This window comes from Neovison vison, chromosome 3 (assembly GCF_020171115.1).
Source record: "Neovison vison isolate M4711 chromosome 3, ASM_NN_V1, whole genome shotgun sequence".
In the NCBI taxonomy this organism is placed as follows: Eukaryota; Metazoa; Chordata; class Mammalia; order Carnivora; family Mustelidae; genus Neogale; species Neogale vison.
Window position 1 is genome coordinate 231,253,743 of NC_058093.1, and position 22,981 is coordinate 231,276,723.

The window sequence follows — 22,981 nt, forward strand, 5'->3', positions numbered from 1 at the left end:
GGGGGCCAGAGTGATAAGGTGGGGAGTCAGAGAGCTGTTGAGAATAGAGGAGGGGCTCCCTGGGGGAACTGGTGTCAGTGGGCAGAGCTGGTGTCAGAGAAGGGGCCCCAAAGGAGAGGGACACTGGGAAGAAGTACCCCGACCTCTCTCTGCTCACCCTCCAACCTGCCCACAAGGGAGTCGGGGTGATGCCTTCCATAGGGCCTGTGGACAAATAGATCCGGGAGAGAGGGCAGAGCTGTGTGCGGCTGAGGGCCATATTGGGGGCAGAAGACTTGGCCTAGAAGGACTCTTGCAGTGTGGTACTAGATGTAGCCTGAGCTCCCTGGCAGCCTGGGGAATAAGGGAAGAAAGTGGTTCCGCTGGGCACCATGCATGCGTGGATCAAGGGAGAACATCCTTTTCTTAGCACTGTACATTTTAGGAGAGAGGAATGAATTAGCAGTCCAACTATGGTTGGAGGGACCAGTGATTGAACTGTTAGTGGCTCTTCTTTCTCCCTTAAAAATAAAATGCATTGTTTAGATGTGCATGATATCTGTTACGTAGAAATGCGTTTATTATACTTATGCATATATCTGCTTGTTTTGTGGAAAACACTCAGGTAGTATAAAAGCTATAGAAACGTATAGAATAAAGGCGAGTACATATATTAACTTGGTTCCTCCCGAACTGGAAGCTGAGAGAAGGACTTTGGTACAGATGGTGGAGCGGCAGGTGGCCCCGGGCACGGGGAGAGCAGGAGGGGGAAGGCAGTTCACTGCTTCCGAGCCCCAGGACCTGATCCCACGGACACTCCTGAGCAGTGGACAGAGTGCTTTCCAGAACAGTCCCCCTGAGCTCCCCTGGCAGCGTGCTGGCCAAGGACAGCCCCCAAGGCCATGGCTGCCCTGCCCCCGGATTGGACGGCCTCCTGGAGGTGGGGGTGGTGGGCCCTGGCCAGGAAAGGGAAGCCTGGCTTACACAGCTCAGCTGCAGCCTGGGGAGGGGCGTGGGACACAAGGTCCAGCTCTTGGTGCCCCCCACATAGGCCGCCAGCACAGCGGAGGTCCTATGTCTTGCTCCAGAAATAGCACCCCCCCCCGTTTTTTGTGTTGTTGTTTTTTTTAACCCTTTGGCATCCAGTTCTTTTTTTCTTTCTTTGCACTTAATCATATTTCTTGGTGAGGATTTACTTGAGTGGGGGGCCCTCTCCTAACTTCACCCCCTGGATAGGTGACCTCGGCTGCCTTCCTCCTATTTCTGAGTCCTCAGGGCCGTGAGGCATTTGTGGGGTGAGGTCGTGTGTGGGGACGGGCCGCAGGGAGGAGGCAGCGCCTGTTCCTTCCGGGCCCCGTGTCTTGTCACTGTCCTAGCAGGGTGATGAGGCGGGTCGCCCCTGTCCCAGCCCCGCGGAGAGTTGCTGCTGTGGGAATGCCGGGGTCTGCCAGCTGCGATGGCCGGCTCCTGGGAAGGTGCCCCTCACCAGTGCCCCTTAGGTGAATGAGGCACCAGGAGGGGGAGGCAGGGAGGCCTTGTGGAGCTTTGTGCAGATCTCCCTGAAGACCAGTTGACTTTGGTTTTCTCACAGCCTCTACTTAAGTGCCTCGTGATCTAATAAGCCTGATTAAGGCAAACAGATGACTCAGGAGTGAGGAGGTAGAGACCCTGGTTTTCAGGGGGACAGAATTGGGGGCAGCAGTGCAGGGAGGAGGCCCAGAACCGGGGGCAGCGTGGGATTGGGGCCCAGGGAGGAGATGGGGCTGCAGGGGGGTTGTCAGACTTCTGTGATGAGCCTGTGGTAGTTAATTTCATGTGTCATCTTGACAGGGCCACCAGGTGCCCAGAGCACCGGGTGTGTCTGTGAGCCGAGTCACAGCGTTTGAATCCGTGGACTGAGTGGAGCAGGTGGCCCTCCCCAGCGTGGGCTGGTACCATCCAGTCCGCAGAGGGCCAAAATAGAACCGAAAGGTGGAGGAAGGGTGAGCCTGCCTTCTTCTTAAGCTGGGACATCTGTCGCCCGCTTGGTAGCCCTGGTTCTCAGGCCTTCCGACCGGGGCTTACACCATAGGTCCCCTGGCTCTCGGGCCTTTGGCCTGGGACTTATGCTGTTGGGTCCCCTAGGTCTTAGGCCCTTGAATCTGGACTATAGCAGCCTCCCTGGACCTCCAGCTTGCAGACAGCAGTGCGTGGAGCTCCTCGGCCTCCGTAATCACATGGGCCTGTCCCACGTAGTAAACGTCTTTCTACCTCCTGTATCTATGCTGCCACTTCTGTTCCTCTGGAGACCGGCCAGTGTGGTCAGAGAGTCAGTGTTTTTGGCTTTGTGGGCTGTATGGCCTCAGCCACAGATACGCAGTTACGCTGCCGTGGCTCCAGAGCACTCTGAGGCAAGAAGTGAGCCGTGGGCATAGTTGGAAGCCACGGGCATAGCTAGGGGGCCAAATTCGCCCGTGGACTGTGGTTCGCCAATGCCTAAGTCACTTTTTCCTCATTGTTCTTTGAAACACAAAGAGCCATCCTACCATTCAAGGATCTGAGAGAGCAGGCAGGGGACAGGCCTCACCCTCCCGAACCTTCTGGACACCTGGCAAAGGGCCGGGCACATTGGAGGTCCCTCTCACCTGCACAGAGAAGTGAACCAGAGAGGGACCCTGAAGACCCATCTCCACGAGCCCCCATCTTTGGGGCTGCTGTTGAACTTCGGCTTCTTTCCTTGCCGCTGGCTGCCAGCCAGCTTGGTCTCTCCGCAAACACCTGTGTTTCCATACCCGTAGCAGTCAGGATAGACTCGGGGAGCTGCGGGCACAACCTCGCCCCAGAACGTCAGTAGCTGCGCACAAGCACAGCTGGTGTGCATGTCGGGGGGGAGGGCATGCCCACCCCAAGACTCCGGTCAGTGGGCCTGCTGCCTCGGAAGAAGCTGCCGCCACACTTCCTCCTCATCCAAACGGACCGAGGAGGGGGACGCACAGCCCACAAACGGCCCCTCTCCTGAGCGCTGCAAGGGAGCAGGGATAAAGCACGTGGGGGCTTTGTGCATCGCCGGAGACACGATAACGTACCTCTCCCTCCTTGCAAACTTTGCGAGCGACACTCCTTCACCAGGACGGACAGTGGTTGCTGCAGACGAGACCTCCTTCCCTGTGGATGTTGGCCCTTCTCCTTTCCCTGCACCTCTGCCTACAGCTCTTCGGTCATCCCGCAGCCCCACTCCTAGCTGGCCCTGAGAGGGGAGACCCTCCCCATCCCACACACCCCGATGCCCGGCCCACGTTCACACGCGGCTGGCTCACTGCCTCCCCTCTGCCTGCCGCGCCCGGAACCTGCCCTCTGGAGCCCGTGGTCTGCCCCCAGCTCTAGGCTGCCCCTGGCCTGGCTTAGACCACGTAGCTCTCGGCTTCTGGTGACCACTCGATTCGCAGCCTCCCCTTCCCTTTCTGTGACTAAACGGACACTTCTGTATTGGTTTGTTTGGCACCAAACAAATGGGCCTTCTCACAGGTCCATTTCCTCCTCTCCCTGCATCTCAAAATTGGCCAGCCACCGAGTCTGAGTTGCTTTATTGTTGTTTTCTTTCCCAGACTTTTAAAAACAATATTTGTCCCAGCCGGGGTGAGTCCTCCCCCCCCCCCCCACGCTGGTAGGCTCGGTGGCATGAATCACTGTCCTCGCTCCCTGTCTCCTGCCGTGCTTCCGGGACGGCCTCCAGCACCTTCCATTGATTGGCTGGGGCTGTGGATTTGCCTCTCTCCCCTTCTCGCAGAGCTGCCTTGCTGTCCTGCCCTGTGGCCATCAGCCTAGCTTTCTCGGAGGATCAGATGTTGGGGTGACTCCGTTATCTAAGGCATACCCTTGTCCGAACCGCAGTGGACCTGAAAAGTGGTCATCTCCCAGCATGGACTTGTCCCACTAGAGCCTCCCGGGGAGACACGGTGACCACACAGTCTCTGCCCCCTCCCAGCTCAGACAGATGCTTGGAACTCTCAGGGAGGCGGCAGAGGGCGTCCATAGCAGGTTTTCTAATGCGCTGGGGGTCTGGAGTGTTCCTCCTAGAGGCAGGTATCAGAAGCCTCTAGAATGCCAAGCTCTTTAGGAGGCGCCCTGTGTATCAACATCTTCACAGCCTCTTTTGTGTGCCCTCCCTCATTGGCCTGATACGGTTTCCCAGTGACTGGCAGCCTGCAGCTAGGACCGGAGGACTTAGTTTGAGGGCAGAAATGGGCTGCTCTGCCCGGAGGGGCATCATGTGGCAAAGCTGGAAGTCAGGGAGCTCCACTGATCAGGCCACCAGCTCTCTGACAGATGTCCCCTCGTTGTGTCACGTGCGCCCTTGGAGCGCTGCTGCCCTGTGTGGTTGCTTGAGCCCCTGAACGGAGAGCTTCTGGCGTGGTGTTGGCATGTGGTATGCGTCAGCCCACACTAGTCCACTCCCCACTCTTTGGGGTGCCCAGAAACAGAAAAGTGAGGACTAGTGAGCACCATTCACAACTTGGTCCGTCGGCAGCCGCCGGTCAGTCTCTGCTGAGTGCCTGCTGCGCGCCAAGCACTGTTGGACCCATCCTGGGTGCTGGGCACTTGCTGGTCCAGCTGGCGAAACAGATACTCGTCCTCACAAACAGAACAACAATCGGCGGGCATCGAGGAATGGGAATGGGGCAGGTGGCCGCAAACACAGGGTCTGCAAGGCTGTCGGGCTGGGTGGGAAGGTCCTCGAGGTGGCATTGCACATCCTGGCCATCTTGCCCTCATGCCGTTTAGCGGGGCAGCAGCTGGCTTTACAGGGCCGTCTACTTGCTCCTCTGCCGAGTGGGTTCTGGGCAGAGGGTCGAACGCTCACTGCTAAGAGCAGACCACCAGCAATGAGCGTTCCCCGGTAAGCGCCTCTGACCTCAGTCCTCTCTGGAAATGTTGACCACTCAGTGGAAGTCTTTCTAAAATACGCAGCGTCCCCTCCTACCCATACACAGGGCGCCGTGCCCAGGCTGCCGTGCAGCTGCCGATTGGAACTGTCCAGAGTGTTTGCTCTTTGTCCCGCAGCTGACATTCCTGGGCGGCTATGTTGTGTTGTGTGTTGTGTTGTGGTTTAAATACCACGTTTTGGTTTGGGAGGGCTAATTTGGGTATTGGCAAAATAAGGCTCATGTGATGCCAGCCCCCCCCCTTTTTTAGTAAATATAGTTTTATTGGCACTCAGCCGCACCCATTCGTCTGCATACTGTGTGGCTGCTTTCATGCTACAGGGTTGAGCCGTTGCAAAGCCAGAAATACCTACCGTGTGACCCTGTGCAGAGAAAGCGTGCCCACCCCTGGTCCGACCCACGGCTGGCAATGATCACTTCTGGAGGCCTGTTAGGCACTGGCCACTATTAACTCCTTGGCCCTTCCCAGCTGCTCTGGGATGAGAAGTTAGCTAAACAAGTTGTAAAGTAAAAGTAAATAGACTTTCGGTGGGCAGGGGGGCAGGGTCAAGGGCTTTCCCAGAATCAACGGGCGGAAGCAGAGTGTGTGGGCGTGGTGGCGTCACTGTTGGTTGTGGGGTTCGGGGGGCTCTTCTTTCTGGAGTCTCTCGATTCTGAGTGACCGACCGAGAACATCTGTGTGGGCTGCAGGAGCTGTGTGGCTTTATTCTGAACCCCTGGCTCCCTGAGGCTCTGTTCCGGGCCCTGAAGTAGTGGCATCGGCCCCCACCCCGTGTGTGTTCCCAAGAGGGAGCTGAATGGGTTCCTGAACCCCTGTGGGAGCTCCTGCCACCGTCCCACCACTTTCTGAAGCTGCTGTCAGGACATCATGGAGACTTGTGTGGATGTCGAGGTCGTGTGGATGGTGCTCCTCCAGGGGGGTCCGAGAGAAGGGGCCCGGAGGCCATGAGTGGGCCATATGCCTTAGTGCACCCCCGCAGCCTTGATCAGGAAGTAGGAGGTGGGTGTCGGTTACTGAGGGCTGCTGTTTGGCACTTTTTACAGGGAGACTGTCCCTGGCAGTCCTCTAACCCCCCAATGACTATACATCCAACCCGCAGGTGCCCCCCCTAAGATCCCTCCACGACCCAACCAGCTCGGCAGAAGTTCTCTGTACATTTGTAGGATCTTCTCTTCTCGTCCCTTCACGTGCTCCTTCTTATGCTGTGACCGTTGCCCCGTTAGGAGCACCTAGAGCTGGCCCTTAGCCAGAGGGCTTAGAACAGTCAAAGACGCGAGTGGGAAAGCCGCATCCAGGCTGATGGGAACCAGCCGGATGTAGTGGGGCTTCGGGATAGGAGGCTGTCCTCCTTAAGGTTCTGGGCGCTGAAATGGACCCAAAAGAAATGGCAATTGCCAGGGCCCTTTCTGAGTATGGGGGAGACATGGCAGGAGCAGGGGTGGACACTGAGGGCAGGCGGCAGGTGCAAAGAAGTTGAGTGGCCACTCTTAATTCAGCCTTCTCCGGAAGCCTGGCTGTGACCTGGTGGCAGGTGGCGTGAGCAGGGTGTGAGCCAGCGATAAGGGACGCCCCCTGCTCAGCCCCCCAGGGGTCCTGTTGCCCGCTCTCTTTTGCACAGGAGGTCACCCTGGTTTGTCCCACCTCACTCGGACCCCAGGGACCAACAGTGTAATCCCGCATCAGAGGCTTCTGAGTTCGGTGCTGGCTCAGGGCCCGGGGGTTCATCCCTTAGCGGTCCCTGCTGGAGCAGCGGCAGGTTTGGGCAGAGGGGAAGGTGTGGAGGGCTCTTTGGGTTCCAGCACGGTCGGTGACTTCCAGAGTTTCTCCTCCCGCTTTGATATTTTCTGGGGTTACTGTGGAGATAGCGCACTTGGCAGAGATAATAACACTGAGCAAGAGACAGGCAGATCCATTCTTTAACCAGATTTAAGCCAACAAGAAAGAGGCTGGGTTTTCTCTTTTTTTTCTTTTTAATTTTTTTTTTCCTTCCTCCGCTCCAACATTTCCTGTACTGAGGATAATGACACCAAAGGGTGTTAAATTGGTTCTGAATGTCCACCTCTGGCTGGCCACATTCTTGTAACGATTTCATTAGCCTGAATTATCCACTTTATTTTCTTGTAATGGGATTAGCTGTACTTGAGGCAGCTGAAGACCAGAGGGGGAGAAAGTGGGGGAGCGCGTCCGCTGTGGATTTCATTAACTCACCCCGGCAGAGGCGTGGAACTGACCAGAATGTGCGCCCCAGGCCAGGGGTGGCGTCCTGACCCTCTCCTTCCAAAAGGAAGAAGGAACACAAGCTGTTCCAGTGGGCTAGCTCGGCCCGAGGGAAAACAAGGGTGCCTGGGTCTGGCTGAGGGATGCCTCCCCAGGGATAGTTTCTTCCAATTATCTTGTAAAACTGGTGGGTCATGTGGATAAGGTGGAGAGCTGCTGCTTTTTTTTTTTTTTCCGGGCACCAAGAATCACAAGATCACATCTGGCTCTCTCAGCAATTGGCTGAGAACTCCTGGGGGTCCACTGGGAGGAGGAGCCTGCCTGGCCCAGCCTGCTCTTTCTCAGCTTCAGCCTGAAACCCCATAAGGGCTTGGAAGCGGTCCCTCGCTTGGCACCAGCGCAGATCCTTTTAATGGTCGTGAGCACCCTTGTCTAGGGCTTCCATTTCTTCATTCCCGTTATACGCCAGGAATCCTCGATCCAGCAGCCTCGTAGGGCGGGGCCGTCGTTTCTCAGGTGAAAAGCTGAGCCTGGGGAAGGTGACATCATGTGGAGAGCTGGGATCGGGCCCTGTGTCTGACGCCACACTTCCATTCTTTCAGTGATGCTGGGACTTGGCCCCTCATGGGCAAAACTAGACCTCTGCGGCAGCTCCCCACTTTCAGAGCTCCGGGCGAGGTAGAAGCTTTGCTTCACTGTGTGCGCTCCAGCCTTCCATGATCATTGCCTGACCTTGCTTCTCCCAAATTGCATTCCACAGTTGTGTCCTGAGAGATGCTAATAGGTTTTCTTGTTTGGGGGTAGGAAGGTTCAATGGCCAGATGAATTTGAGAAGTACTCTGTCTTCTCCCTCACCCTTCCAGATCCACCTTCCATGTACCTAATACCTTAAAAGCACTGACAAGGTCTGCAGCAGAGAAACTTGCTGAACTGTGTTTAACCAGCTAGCTCTCAAATTTACTTAATTCCAGAAGACTTGTTACACAAAATACCTCTTAACTTCTTTCAGGACAAACTTGGAAACTACTGTTTTTAAAGAGTTGGTCACCTTTGATCTTAGAACTATTTTTATGACATCTTCTGCTTAAGGACAACACTTAGGTTCAGCAGACAGTATCCAGCCTTCAGTGGCTTCTCAAATCCTTCAGCCGTGCACGGATGGACCCCCACTGGTTAAGAGCACAGGCCTTCCAGAGTGTGTCTGTTCTTTCCCAGCACGGAGTTCAGCATCTGCACTCAGGACGCACTCGGGAAATAGTTGCCCAAGAATGAAGGACCCGTGGTAGCTGAATGACGAGGCATATTCAAATTGTTTCCACTCCTCAAATCTGAGTCTGTGTCCTGGAGGATGAGGGTTGGCGGGGGGAGCAATGATTCCTTTGGTGAACGTGTCGCCAGAAGTGGTCCATGCCTGGAGTAGATGCTGGAGAGCAAAGTGCACTGGGAAGACCCTCTCTGTCTCCCGGAACTTAGACCGCCCCCACCAACCGCCGGGGCCACATTATGTGAACCCAAGCCATCAAGGGGCCGTTGGACTACCAGCGGCCAGGAGAGGCCCAGTCCTGGCTAACAAGGAGGGGAGGAAATTTCATCATTTTGGAAGTAGAGCAGCCTCTCTGATCTCTGGAACCACAGCAGAACGGGAACTCAGGTGTGCAGGTGACAGACAGGCCCCCCACAGGCTGTGTGTGTTGCCCTTGGTGACACGGTGTCTAAAATGTTTCGACTTTGTTACCAATATTTAGAAATTGCATTTCTCAAAAGTATCTGGACAGTAGGACAGTTTAGAATAAAGAGAAGAGCTGTCAGTTCTGGGCCCAGGCATCCAGCTGCCCGTCCAGACTGGGGCTGAGTGGTCCCTGCCCCCTTCTGGTGGAGCGGGGATCCTGAACCTAGAGCAGGTTTCCACTCTCCTTGCGTGTGCCTGCGTGTCGCTCTCCTCCTTCAGTCCAGCCTGGAAACGACTCCACTGGGGTCACCCAGCTGGTGAAGGCAGAGTCAGGCCAGGAGCTTCCATTCCTCGGGGCCACATGCCCTCCTTGCAGGAGCTAGCTGCAAGAGAGAGTGTGGGCCCTGCCTGGAACATGGGCCCCGACTCTGACTCAGAGATACCATTTAACTGCTCGTCCCCAGGAGTCCTCATCTCGAAAACGAGAGGGTCACGCTTGCCTGGAAAGGAGCCATGAAAGGCTATTGAGAAAAGCTAAATGCTGTCCTCCGCGCTTCCTTTCTCACTTTCTTGGAAACCGGGCCATTTTTCAGCCTCCAAGAGGCCAGAGTGAAAGGGAGGATTGCTCTGATGGAGACGAGGTAACCTTTCCACATCCGGCTCTCACCGCGATGAGTGGTGAGTAATTGGAAAAGTTCGGTCTAAAAGCCACCCTTTAAAAAAAGAGCGAGCGAGAGAGAGAACAAAAGAGGAAGAAACTGCATGTCCAAATCGGTCTCGGTTAAACGTCTCTGAGAGCCAGTGCCTGACGAGGCTCCGGTCCACGGGGTACACATGCTCCCCAGCTTAGCCTTCTGGGGGAGGAGATACTGACTACGGCAGGGCAGCCATAAGCCCAGCTCCCTGCTCGCATCTGCACCTTGGCCGAGGCTGTCTAGAGGGAACCTCCAGAGATGTGTCTTCTCTGACCCAGCGGGGCTCGATTCTGAAGCTCACTGGCCCGTTCCTAGACCCCCAGTAAATCCTAGAGCCGGCCCCGTGTTTGCTTGCTGCAGTGAATGCGCTGTAATCGACGGGACGCATGTGCGTGCCTTGGAAGGAGCGGTTCCCCCGAGGACCGCACGCTCCTGTAATCACCTGTGGTACGTGAAGATGCATCCTCAGGACAGAAGGACTGTGTGTTCTGCCCCCAGACGTGACCGTGTGGCCCCAGTAGCCAGTGTTTGCTCAGGATAGGGACCTGGCCCTGGGGTAGGACACTGAAGGCCAAACGCATGGCAGAGTGAATGTGAGAATGCGTGCTAGGCACAGGCCTGGACTCTGCAGACACAACAGGGACTAAGAACTCGGCCGTCTTGGAGTGTTCTTTCTGTTTCTAGAACAGAGAGGGGAAAGGCAAGTAAACAGGTCATTTCCGACAGTGCTCAGATGTGACAGAGTGGCCCGTGAGGTAGGGAACAACATTGGATGGAGTGGCCTCTTCGGAAAGGGGGTGTTTGAGCTGAGATCAAATGACAGGAGGGAGTCGATGGTGAGCACATCGAGGTAAGGAGAGGTCCAGGTCATGAGAAGAGTGGGGTCAAAGGTCCTGAGGTAGGCATAATTTCAGCAGTTTTGGGTTTTGGACGCATTGCAGCAGTGGGAGGTTGGGGTGTTGGACCCTGCGCCCAAGCCTCTGTGTACTGCAGAAATCACTTATCGTAGACGATAGGGGAATGAGTTTGTGTCTCTCTGAGCCTCAGCTGGGGCCCTTATCCACATGGGGACTGTTAGGAAGGCCACAAGACGCGATACCAGGCAGAGCAGCTGCCCCCCTGCCACGTTCACTCCCCTAGTGGGAATCACTGGTGGGTCCGCACATTCATGGGGAGACCCTTCTGTAGGATGGTGGGCATGGAGGGGAGAGATCGGGAGCCCTGAGCTGTGGCCCCTAGTCGGCTGAGATAAGAAGTTTGATTGCAGAGTCCTTTTGTGTCTGCAGGATGGGGGGGTACCCTGCCTGCCCATCAGGCGAGTGTCCCCTGAGAACAAGGTTGATGTCTAACCCACAGTTGCCTCCCTCCCGGCACCTGGTACACAGGGAATGTCAGGCTGGTTCTTGCTGCACAAGACAGGGCTTGTAAAATGCTGCTTGTAAACGCTGAATGATCAGAGGCACAAGGGGACAAGCCACCTGCTTGCCCCCCCCCTTCAGCTCATTGCCACTTGTGGGAACTTGGATAGGACGCTCCACCCCTGTGGTACATAAGGACTTGCTGAGTGACCTTGGAGAAATCCCATGACCTCTAAGACTCGTTCTCTGCACTGACAGAACGGGAGTGGCGATGCCCACCTCCTAAGGCCATTGGGAGATCGTGTCCAGCAGATGCTTCGTGTGCTAGGGGAGCCCACAGCCCGGAAGTCCCAGGGGGACGGATGGATATGCTGGTAAATTGGAAAATTGGTGCTGGTGGTGGGGGTGTATTTGAAAGCCTTGTTTTGCCAAGAGATTTAGCCCTTTTTTCTTCCTTCCAGAAGGAAGGGAAAGAAGCCTGGGGTTTATTCTTACCACAAACCACCCCCTTTATCTTGTCGAGACCATGCTGTTGTGTGACTCTGGGTCCCTTGGGTGACAGCTGGTATTTTTTTTTCCCCCTCAGCAGTGCATTGAGCGCAGGTGGAGGAGAAGTCATGCCAACAAACTTCCCCACGTGACTCGGCACTTCTGCTGGGCTGCGGGTTCCTCTGGCAGATCCAAAGAGGAGAGTGATAAGGACTTAGGTCCTGGGAGCAGAGGGGTTGAGGCTCTTCAAGGTATGCCCGACCCCCACTTGGTGTCAGCGTACAGGTCAGAGGGGCAGGCCAGCCTCACAGTCCGCTCACAAAGCCCCAGAACCCGGGCACCAGAGCAGCGGCACGACCACTTCAGACAAGGAGGGGAGCGAGAGGAGGATTCATCCCTTTTCAGGAGCAGAGCCAAAAACCCCAGCCAGGGCTGGAGTCCAGTTGCAGGGTTCACAGTGAGCACGGAGGGAGGAGACCCCCACGTGCACCCACGGCACACACGCGCGCACGAGCGCGCGTGCACACACACGTATTGTGTCTGTGTTCAGGCCTGTAGTGCAGACCTGATTTGCATGCCCAGACCTGTTTACAAGGGCTGGGCATAATTGGCTCCCCTTGCTCCACACCTTGCACCCTCTCCCTCCTCTCCCTCCCCTCGCTCCCTCCCACCCCTGCACATCTCCGAAGAAATTAGAAACGTGACAACAAACTCCAGTCGTGGAAAGCCCACCGGTGTGCCGGCAGTCCTGCTCTGTGGGGGCGGCAGAGGGGGTGGGGCTGCGGCGTGGGGAAGTAATTGGTGAACCCAAGGTGAATGAAGTAATTGGAAAAGTGAGGTGTGAGTTTGTTATAAAGTGTGAGCGTGGTGGGGGAGGGAAGGAGGGCCACGTTTAAAAGCCCGGTATGTCCTCTTTATTCACAGCTTCTGATACAGTAATTGCTATTTTGTGGTTTCTATTATCTACACAGTGGGGAGCGCACGCGGCTCCTTCCCCAAGCGGCGGGGTCTGGGCTGGGTGGCGGGGGAGCTCCTGGGTGCCCTGCGACTTCCCTCCCTCTCTGGTCCCTGGCGGCCCTGCCCGGCCTCCCCCAGGTGGCGGCCTCTGCTCCCCAGAGACAAGGGTACATGCAAAACTTCCTTCAAAAGCCACTCTTAAAAATGGCTCCGTGGACCTTCCTGTCAGATAAGAACCTTAGTAATGGCTGGTATTTATATATCGCTTATCTCCAAGGAGCTAAAGGTACTTCATCGATTTTCCCCCCCAACCTTTTTTTTTTTTTTTTTTTGCTTTTTAATTCGCTTTCGATATCGCACCGAGATCATTAGTACCAGCCTTATATTATCCCGCACAGTCACACAAGCAGCCGGAGCCGGCCCTCTTCCCAGCATTGTTCTCGGGCCGGGGGAAGGGGCAGCCGGGAGAAAGCGCATGGCTGGGGGACGGGGCCTGGTCGCCTGGCCGCTCCAGCCTCTGGTTTCTTTCCCCTGGGGAATCCAGACAGTTACACCTGGAAACGGTGTGTTTAAAAAAAGGCCGAGCACCCCCCTGCCCCTGGGCACCCGGTCATCGGTGGCTGGGATCAGACACCACGGCAGCAATCGTGGTGTCTCAAAGCCTCGCCCGTTCATTTCAGGGCTTCCCAGACATCCGGAAGTGCCTTCGAAGATCTGACCCTAATTTTGCAGCTGCCACTCAAGGTCCGGCTCTCTCTCGTGCTGTTCTTAGAGGAAAGGAGGAAACATGCTCATCGGGACCGTTTCCCAGGTCCCCTTGAAGAATAACGGGATTTCTGAAGCCTTGTTCTGTGCCATGCAGACGGGGGCTGCGACCTCCCTGAGCCCCCCCCCCCCAGCTGCCTGGGACAGGAGCCCCGGAGCCATGCGCTTGGTCCCTCGTGGCTGCAGGGCCCCTCTCTGCCATGGACCACCCCCCGCAGAGCTCTGAGATGCCACGTCTCCAGGCCACGTGAGCACACCGCCTTCAGCCTCTCCTCATCAGCTTTTCTCTCTACCTTTTAATTATTTTCCTTGCCTTTCTCCGGACCCTGAGCTGCTTGCCATGCACAGAGCATCCGCAGCTCATGGCGTGCGGCGGCAGGAAGAGTGCACCTCAGCCATCTCCCCCCCGCCCCGCTCTGCCACGTATACACTCACGTCGGCTAACTCACCACAAATTTAGTGGAGGCTACGAGGAAATCAGGGCAGAGGCCATCGGGACCATCAAGGGACAGGACTGAAATCTCTGCAGGCAGAGACCGCCGGTTCACACGTGGCGGGAGCGGAAGGAACTGGGACTCAGTCTCCCTCTCTTGCCCTCCCTCTCGTGGGGTGTTGACTAAGTCACTAGAGCCCTTGGAGTCCTTGCAGGCCACTCCCAGCCACCCTGCTTCGCCTTTACGCCTCCAAAAGAGACCCCCAGTCCAGAAGGTGGCCAGACTGCATCCAGGTAACAGAAGGACCATGAACCACTTCAGGGGAAGGAAAGCTCTGGCTCATGTCCTCAGCCTGCCCCTTGCTAGCCAGAACCGCTGCTCCCTGAGCTCAGTCTCCCTATCCATGAAATGGGGGTGGCAGGACTACTAAGGAACACGTGTGCTATTTGTACATACCCTGTGGCCCACGCCACGTCCCCCTCAACACAGCCCTTGGGGTGTCGCTGGTAACATACCAGTGGTCGTGTCCACGGCCCAGGGCTACCGTGGGCTTGTCTGTTCAGTCCAAAAATGCCACCAGGTGTCCCCTCCAGGCCAGGCAGTGGGCTCCTGGCTGCGGATCCCCTAAAGAGCAAGATAGATGTGGTTTCTGCGGTTGCAGAAATGAGCACCCACCTCGGGGTGGTGGAGAGCGCATCGGCGCCCACACCGCAGGGCCCTAGTGGAGAAACACAGTGAGCCCTGAGTGTGGGGAGGGGGGGAGGTTTGAGCATAGGCTGCTTGGAGTAAGCAGTGGTGAAGCCAAGGCTTGCAGGAGCCTGGGGCAGGGTCGTCGCACCCTTGTCCACAGGGCCCCCTGCGTGGCCTGGACACGTGGGAGGTGCTGGCTGAGGCCTTCTCTTACCTGCTGAGTCTGAGTGCTGTCATCATCGGGTCCTCGTGGCCATTAGACGCAACATCCCTGTGGTCCCCACATCTCTCTGAGAAACTCGGAGCCATCGGACCGTTTACCTGAAGGAGACTACATGGAAATTCCTCTGGCTGCTGCCCTCCCTGGCCGCGGCTCTCGTGGAGGAAGAGGCAGTGCCTGTCATGGGATGCTTTGGCCTTTAGGTGGCAGAATAAAGCAGGCTTTGCAGGCTCGACGACTCCGGCCCTCCCACCTCACCTTCTTGCTTGTCCCCACCTGCCCAGCCTCCGGGCCCCAGCCGCGCCCCCTCACACCCCCTCCTCCGAAGGAGCCAGAGCCTCAGCCAGGCCAGGAAGACTGACAGGGCTCCAAGGCCTACCCGCTCCGGCCCCTCCCCTCCCCAGGAGGCCAGCCTCCTCGCTAGCCTGGGGGGAGCTGCTGGGGGAGCTTGGAGAGACGTGCGGATTCATTTTGAGGAATCATAATGCCGCATTTACACACCATCCTGCCTTCGGAAATTGGGCTGGCAGATGCCTGGTCATGCTGGCGGGGCTCCGGGTTCGCGCCTCGGATTTAGCTTATATCATTTCATGAGAGCTTACGGCCTTTACTGTGTTTTTACCCAATCGGTCTTTGGCCCCAGAGCATCCTCGGCCGCTGAGCGTGTGCGCCGTGTGCCCAGCCACCCGCAAGTGTGCGCAGCTTTTCAAATAAAATAACACCTCTTCAGATCCCGTGCACATTAAATATTTATCCGCAGCAATTTGTGCATATATATTTGATAAATGGACATCGGGATAGGGTTGGGGTGGGGGGAGCGAGACAGGAGAGCCAGAGAGGCCTGATCCTTTTGTCTGGGCATTTCTCAAACGTTGATCTGAGAGGAGAGGGTTGGGGAGAGGGTAGGGGATGGTCCAAGCTGTGTTTACCTGTATGATTTCTGCCAGGGGGAGCCAAGCCGTTTTCTCCTCCAGAGCTTTGCCTGACTTCAGATTCGCAGATCTCGAAACTATAGCCCAGAGCGAGGGGACGTGGGGTTTAGAGGGAGTAGCTGTGTGTTGTTCTGGCACAGAGCACTGGAGAAACATCCCAGGGCCCGGGACCAGGAGCAGAGACTCGTCCTGCTCGCTCCACACAGGCTTGCTGTGTGCTCGGCTCAGCCGTGCGGGCGGATTCAGGTCAGGAGACCCCGCTGACTTGGCATCCGGATCCTAGGCTCGTGCACATGAGCAGCCCTGTGCCCTGGCCACGGGTGTGCAGGGCTGCACCACCCCCCAGCCCCCACCCCTGCCAGATAGCCCCACAGGCAAGGGGAGGCCAAGTGTGCCAGCCTGTCAGAGAGGAACCAAACATTCTCCGCCAGCATCTCCAACCCGATCATCCCTCCCTGCCCAGCGTGATGGCCGGGATCTGAAAGGGGAGAGAAGGACAATCATGGCCCCGAGGACGTGCTGGCCAGTGGGGAGGCAACCCTGTTGTACGGTGCGTGCACGTGCACGTGCATGTGTGTGGGTGTCTGGGTGTGTACACATGCGCATATGCCCCCTCAAGTACTTCTAACCAGAAAGGAATCACATGTGAGAGTGGGTCCTACCCTCCCACACATACCCCAGGCCCTTCGCAGGCCTCCATTCTTAAGCTGCTGCATTTTGCCTTTTGTTTCTAGCACCTTTGGGGAGCTGAAGACCGTCCGCTTGCCAAAGAAGATGACCGGGACGGGCACACACAGGGGGTTCGGCTTCGTGGACTTCCTCACGAAGCAGGATGCAAAGGTGAGACGGAGCCCTCCCCGGCCCACCCCCACTTCTGTTCTGGGCCCTTAGTAGGAGAAGCAGCTAAACCTCTTAACGGATGAGGGCTTGTCATGGCCCCGTGTGGTTCTCCTGCTTGTTCCCTGACCCTGCTAATTTGTGCAACTCTCTCGGGAAAAAAGGCCCTGGGTTTTGTGCTTGGAGGAAGGGTTAGATCTGTGTCTCCTGCCCTCCGTCCCTCCCCAACGTGACATCCTCAGGAATCTGGGGATACAAAGTAGGGAGGCCGGTGGGTTTCCCGGGCCTCCCCAGCTCAGACAGAGCTCCCTGGTCATGAGCGCCTGGAGGCAGATAGCATGGGAGAGGCCGTGCAACATAGCAGGGGCTGGGGACCAGCACTTGGGAATGTAGACATGTCTGCAGGGACCCACGTGTGTTTCCCCTCAGCTTCCTGCTTGTGGCCAGGGCCTCTCGGTTGTGCCGGTTATAGGTGAGGTCATCCCAGGCATGTGTATAAGCACGGGTACAGAATTTTCCAGGCTCCTTGGAGACAGAATCTTTTGCTTTGGAAGCAAAGTGGCCTCTCAGATTGGGGCACAGGGCAGCATGGGGCTGGGTTGGAGAGTGGGAGTCACTCTTGTGGGTGCGGGGCCCAGCCCAGCAGCAGATGTGGGATGTGGGAGCAGAGGCGGTGTGGTCAGGGGTCCAGCTATGTCTGGGAGCTCCCTCGAGCCGGTGCCTTTCCCCTCTATTGGCCTCCTCTTTCCTCAAGGGTACGGTGAAGTGACAGGCGGGATCCCCTCCTCATCTCACGAGGTGTCCTTCGGGAAAGCAGGGGTGTTGGTTAGAATCACCCGTTGGCCTTTAGGGAGCTGCCGTCACCAGAAGCCCAGTGGGTGGAGCCAAAGGTGACATCTCAGGGACGCAGCTGCAGCCTTTGTGGGCCCTGGGAACGCGCACAGGCACAGAGGGCACTCCTGGGACCTCGGGGAGCCTTGCCAGCCACCTTTGTCTCGGCGTCTTGAACTCAAGTGCCTGTTTTGTTGACACGTGGCCGCATTTGTCCGGACATCTGCTCCCCTTTCTTCTCAGCTGGCAGCCTTTCCCTTGCCTCCTGTCCGTGGCAGCAGGGGCAGCACCCCCGTGTGCAACAGGCCCTGCCTGGCCTCAGTTCCCGTCAGCAGGGACCCGCATTGGGGGACCCGTGTTGGCTCGGAGGGCAGTCGCAGAGGGCAGCCATCCAGAGCGCTTTCCCATCGGCGGCTTGGCCTTCCGAGCCTGCCCCACACTCCAGGTTCCTCAGCTGTAAGACGGCAGTGGGAACCAGGTCCCAGCCTCGCAGGGCGCAGGCGGACGGCATGCGTGAGACCCTGGCATGCTGTGGGGGAGCCCAGAGGGTCATTGCCTCGCTGTGACCCCCAGACCTGCTGCCTTGAGGGCCACTGTGCCTTCGTCCCAGCCGGAGGGGAGGGAAGCCCAGGGCAGTGTTTTCTCCCTGGCCTTCCATCGAGCTCGAGGCTTCTGAGGGGCTGGACAGTGAGGGTGCCGAGCTGTTGTTGTCACCTGTCTGGTATCGGGGGTCCTGCGTGAGATCGTGAGCGGGGGAGAAGAGGAGCGGGGGGATCTACTCCCGCTCCAAGAGCTGCGTCTTCCGAGGGGGCTCGTTACAGCACAGACTCGGAAGCCGGCCTGCCTGAGTTGGAATCCCAGTCCTGCCTCTACCTGTCATGTGACCTGTGGCATGTGCCTTATGTTCTGTGGGCCTCGGTTTCCCCCCTTGTGAGACGGTGATAGGGTTTTCCTCATCGAGTTGTCGTGAGGTTTGGATGGCGCTGGCCCTGGGAGCTCCGTCTGTTAGCTGCAACCGTGAGGAAGGTGGTGTCGAGGGCGCTGATCTAAGAAGGAGGAGGGATGGGACAGAGCGGAGAGAAGAGGTGTCCGAGCCCCGTAGCCGGAAGGCAGTCGTCTTCCACACAGCGACCTCTCTCCAGGGCAGAGGCTGCCGTCAGAATGGACGTGGCTCTTGGGGCTGGAGGGTCAGACGGGGCATGGGCTCCCGGCCTCCCATTCCGTGTGCCACATCGCCGGGATGGGGTCAGGGCAGCTGTGTCCTCCGGATCCCTGGGACAGAAGGGGCCCCTCAGGTAGATGGGGCAGGGCGAGTGCCCAGCTGGGCAGCTCTTGTCACCAGAGCCGGGCTGCAAAAGCTATTTCCCAAGGCCCGCCAGCCCAGCCCTGGGGATCCACGCAAGTGGCGTACCCCCACCCCCACCCCTTCCCCGCCTCCCATTCTGGGCTCCGGGAGGAGAAAGGGCAGCTGAGGACAGGGAGGACTTGACCCACAGCCCCTCTGGGATTGGGTCCTCCCGCCCCTTGGCTCTGACAGGTGGTCAGCCAGGCTCTGGGGCCACCTGTGGCCCTCGCATCCCCGCAGCAGCTCTCCCCTACGGCTGCCACCCTACGAGCTGGCCCTCCCGAGGTGTGAACCCACCGGGAGTGAGCGTGTCTTCCCTGCGGATAGCCTTTTGCTCTTTTTGCCTCCCGGGGACGCTGCTTCTCCCTCTCCTTCTCCGTGTCTGTCTGAAGAACTTGACTGTTTTCCAAGGGGCACGTTTAACGTCTGCCACTGACCCAGAGAGGCGTGCGTGCTGCACACTGGTGAATAGAATTCCGACCATGGTGCAGGTCGAGCCAACGCGAGGGTGGGCGTGAGGCTGAAGAGGGAGCGCGAGGCCATAAGGAGACCTCAACTGAGCAGAACACCCCAAGATCTCGGTCTACTTCTGCAGAAGGAATTTGTGGGAATGCTAAGGGAACCTGCCTGCCTGATCCCAGTTCCCCCAGTGGGCTTCTCCCCTGTGGCTTTCCTCCTTCGGAAGCCCTTGAGGAAGGAGACCTCCTTTAGAAGCCTTTCCAGGGCTCCACTGATCCCTGAGCCACACGAATCCCTCCTGTGGGTTCATTCCTGTTACCTGGCTGGACGCCCTTGTGAAGATGGAGGTCATCACTCTTGGCATCAGCAACCCTTGAACCCAGCATTGGAGCCTCCCCCTGGCGGCTTGGGCAGTGCTCAGATCGGAGCGGGGCGGGGGAGGCAGGACGGGTCACGAACAGCGGACTGCACCGTGAGGAGTCTGGAAAGCAACCGAGGAACTGATGGTTTCTGGGTGGGGCTGGGGTCCAAATCCAGCTGAGTCGGCTCCCGTTCCAGTGCTCCTTCCCCAGCATCAACCAGCCCATTCGCCAACTGGCAGAGGAGAGAATTAGGCCTGGTCGGTCCCTAGAGGCACCCCCTCAGCACCACTGTCTGCTGGGGCCCCAACATGCCCCCGTCTGTGCCACCCCTGCGCCCAGCACTGAGTCCTTTGACCTTTCTGCGTGACACCGTGTCCCCCCACCGGCATGTGATCAGGGAATGTGTCATCCGTCAGGCTCCTCTGGGTCAAGCACACACCCCCAAACTGGAAAGAATCCTAGCACGAGGCTCCCCAGAGGCTGTGGTGGCAGAGCTCGGGGTAACCAGGCAACTGATGACAATAGCCAGAGGCTCCCGTGGCCAACCGTGCCGGCTTTGTATGTGACATGCACACACGTGTTGTACACCACACCTCATCGTCTTGCCCCAGCCTGCAGCATCCCCGGGAACAGGGTGGGAAGTTTGCATCACTCCTTCTGCACGGCCACCGAGCTTCATCTGTGTAGCTGCTGCAGAGCTCCGTGGACTGATCCCCGTGAACCGAATTCCATGGATCGATCCCCGTGAACCAACCGGAAGCCCAGGCTGTGGGGGGCCTGGCTTCCAGCCAGGCTTTGGGGCCGAGGTGCTACGCAGGCGACCCATCCCCCTTATCGCAAGGTCAGCGACCTGGCACATTGTCCCATCCTAGGACGCTTGTCGGCCCTCGGTATCCAGGGCAGTAAGCATCAGTCCTTCTGTTAGTGCCCCTGTCCCCTAAAACTCCAGGGTGATGATCTGATGTTTCTCGAAGAACTTCACCCTCAAGATGGAGGGGAGTGGGAGGGATGGAAGCTGGTGAAGGAAGATCGAACCATTCCAAATGGTCTTCCCTGGGTGGCCTGAGTCTGGCTCACATGCATGCTCTCTCCCTGTCTCGGGAGCCACCCTGACGTTTCCAGAAGGGTAACGTCTTGGCATTGATCTAAACTGTCAACTTCTCAAAGCCTGTCTTTGGCAGGGGGTGCTAGGCATTCCCATTTGTCACTCTCCATCCTCCTAGGGCTCCAGGAAGTTGGCGGTGGGTGGTATTTGACACCTGAGGACACTGGGGCTCAAAAGAGGGTCAAGTCACTGGCCCTGAGATTATGCAGCCGGGACAGGCCAGAGCCGGTCCGCATGCTGACCAGATGCCGAAGCCCATGCATCCAGGGCCAGCCCTCCGCATTCATGTCACTTACGCTGAGTGCCAGCCCCTCTTCTCTCCAGCGCCCAGCAGAGAGGACTTGCCCGTTAGAGACGTTCCAGTGGGGCTGGGGGGCAGAGCATCTCTTGGGAGCACACCCAGGCTGAAGTGAGCCTCCCACCCCCAGAGAAGGGACGAGCACCCCAATAACAGCCCCACCAGCATGCATGTCAGCTTCCGGTCCCCCGAGACCGACAGCAGCCTGGCCTGGGAGAGGGCCCCCGGTAGCCACTGGGGTTCTCTTCCGCAGCAACCCTCTCCTCTGTCTTTGCCCGGAGCAGGCTGGTCCCAGGGGAGAAAAGGATGGGAAGAGCAGACTAGCAGCCCAGAAACCAGAATATTAATTTTTTTCCCATGCATGCGCCTTTAATTTTTCCCTTCCCGAGCCCGCCGCGCCTTTGTACTTTTGCAGTTGCAGCTGTTTTTATTTGCCGCCGCTGCTGTTGTTTTAAAAGGTCTATTTTCACATGGAATGTTATCCAATTAGCAGAGCAATGTGTTGGCTTAAATAAACACTTGGGGGGAGCCGGCAGTAGGGAGACGTGATGGCGGCTGGTGTTGGCAGGCAGAGCTGTTCTCACCGTGGTAAACAACCACGGCTTTAATTGTGGGGGCGCTCCAGTTAATGTGTCCCTCCCCACGTCTCGCTTCGGCACCGTGCCGGGGAAGGGGGGTGGGGGGGACGTGGACCCCTGCCCCCTCTCCCCGCCCCAGGGTTGGGCTGCTGCTGAGGGTTTTGTCAGGGACCCCCATCGGGCCCGACCGCACCCATGCTGTCACCTTGCAGACTCTGCCGAAACCAGTCCAGTGCTGGGGAGGGCGGACCGTGAGGGAGCCGGACAGGGCTCCTCCCAGCAGGGATGCCCGGCTCAGTGCCGGGTGCCCGGTGCAGCCCGCGCAGGGCTGAGCCGTCTCACCTGCCCTATAAACGATGATCGCCGTCAGATTATCTGTGGTGTGCGCTCTGCACACGTTTGCTTAATTGAGTGGAAGAAGGGAGTAGAGCAGTCTCCATGGGGCCTGTGGGAGTGCAGCAGGGTCCAAAGGGGCCATCGCCCCGTGGAAAGGACGAGGCCATGGATACAGATGAGGGGCTTCATATCCCCGAACCCCAGGTTACTCGTCCATCTGCACATCGGAATTAATACTACCTCCCCGAGGCAGCCGGGAAGGTGAAGGGCCAGGCCTGGGCCTTGGCACATGGCACCGCAGAAAGGGCAGCAACAGGGGTCAGAAAGGGCCGGGCCCCCAGGGTCAAGGCTGCTGCCTGGCTCTCCGATGCTCTTCGTCTCCTGATAGGTTAACTGCAAGCCAACTCAGGAATCGGGGTTGATCCCCACTTTCCTGTTCAGGCAGGTCCACGAGGTGCAGACCCTCATGCCTGTGTCTCATTCGCAGGGCTCTGCCTCGTTTCCGTGGTTAGAGCCCAGGGGTAAAAGCATGTTGGAATCCCGAGCCTTGCATTTCAAAGCAGGGACTCGAGCTCAGCCAACGCATTTATGGGCTGAGAAATCAGGATCGGGACAAGCCCCTCTCAGCTTAGCGGGGGACACCCTTCATTCATCTTCAGGGGATAAGCAGTGCCGTGAGCTACCCCTCTGCTCCCGCCCGTCCCTCCCTCCAGGCCTCTGCCCCTGGGTGAAGGTCAGTTTCCAGAATCTTTCTCTCACATCAGGCAGTCAGTCCCTGTAAGCTGGGAAAACCAACCCACCTTTCAGAGCTGGGTGACTCCCCTCCAGGGGCACCACTCATAACTTTTGAAAAGCTCTACTACCAACGGCAGAATGGGATCAGGACTCAGACCCTCACCGTGTGCTGGGCACTGGGGAAAACGAATCATCATGGTCTTATTATCTTATTCGGCAGCCGCAGGAGGTCAGGGTGCCCCCACTTCACAGTGAGAAAGGGGAAACCCAGAGAGGTGCCCCATCCGTCACAAAGCCGGAAGGCATCCGGGTCACGCCACAGGCCCCCCTTGGAGCTGAAGGCCATTAGCAGGCCATGCCGCCTCTTTGCCTGGTCGCTTCTGACCACCGGTGACCTGGCATTGGTTCCTTTATCTGTCCAACGGTCAGAGGGGGTGCCTCACCTTTGTGTCCCCCACTGGAGTGTTAGCTCATGGTGGGTCCTCCGGGGACGTCGAGTTGAACTGGATGGAATTGTGTGGATGAACACATGAGAGGGAAGAGAACCAAGGCCCCGGCTATCTCTTTGAGAAACTTGTCCTCAGATCCCCGGGTTCCCCACTTGCCAAGGACCAGGGTGCCAAGTGGGGCCCCCCAGTCCCGTGCCAAGTGCCCACTCATTCCAGATATCAGCTCCTGCATGCTGGCAGGACGCGCTTAGAGCTTGCTTGAATGCCGAAAGTCAGGGTGGAAAGGTTCTGCCCCTCAGAGCTCGGGGGCTGCCCAGA

The 22,981-nt window shown here is 57.8% G+C and overlaps 1 protein-coding gene across 1 annotated transcript in view; it reads left to right on the top strand.

The window, feature by feature from the left end:
* The window catches only part of RBM19 (RNA binding motif protein 19), a 116,388-nt gene that overhangs the window by 67,562 nt on the left and 25,845 nt on the right, over nucleotides 1-22,981 (top strand). Inside the window, exon 22 of the mRNA XM_044244211.1 lies at nucleotides 16,063-16,168. Within this exon, the coding sequence (XP_044100146.1) occupies nucleotides 16,063-16,168 (106 nt within the window). The remainder of the gene's footprint in view (nucleotides 1-16,062; nucleotides 16,169-22,981) is intronic.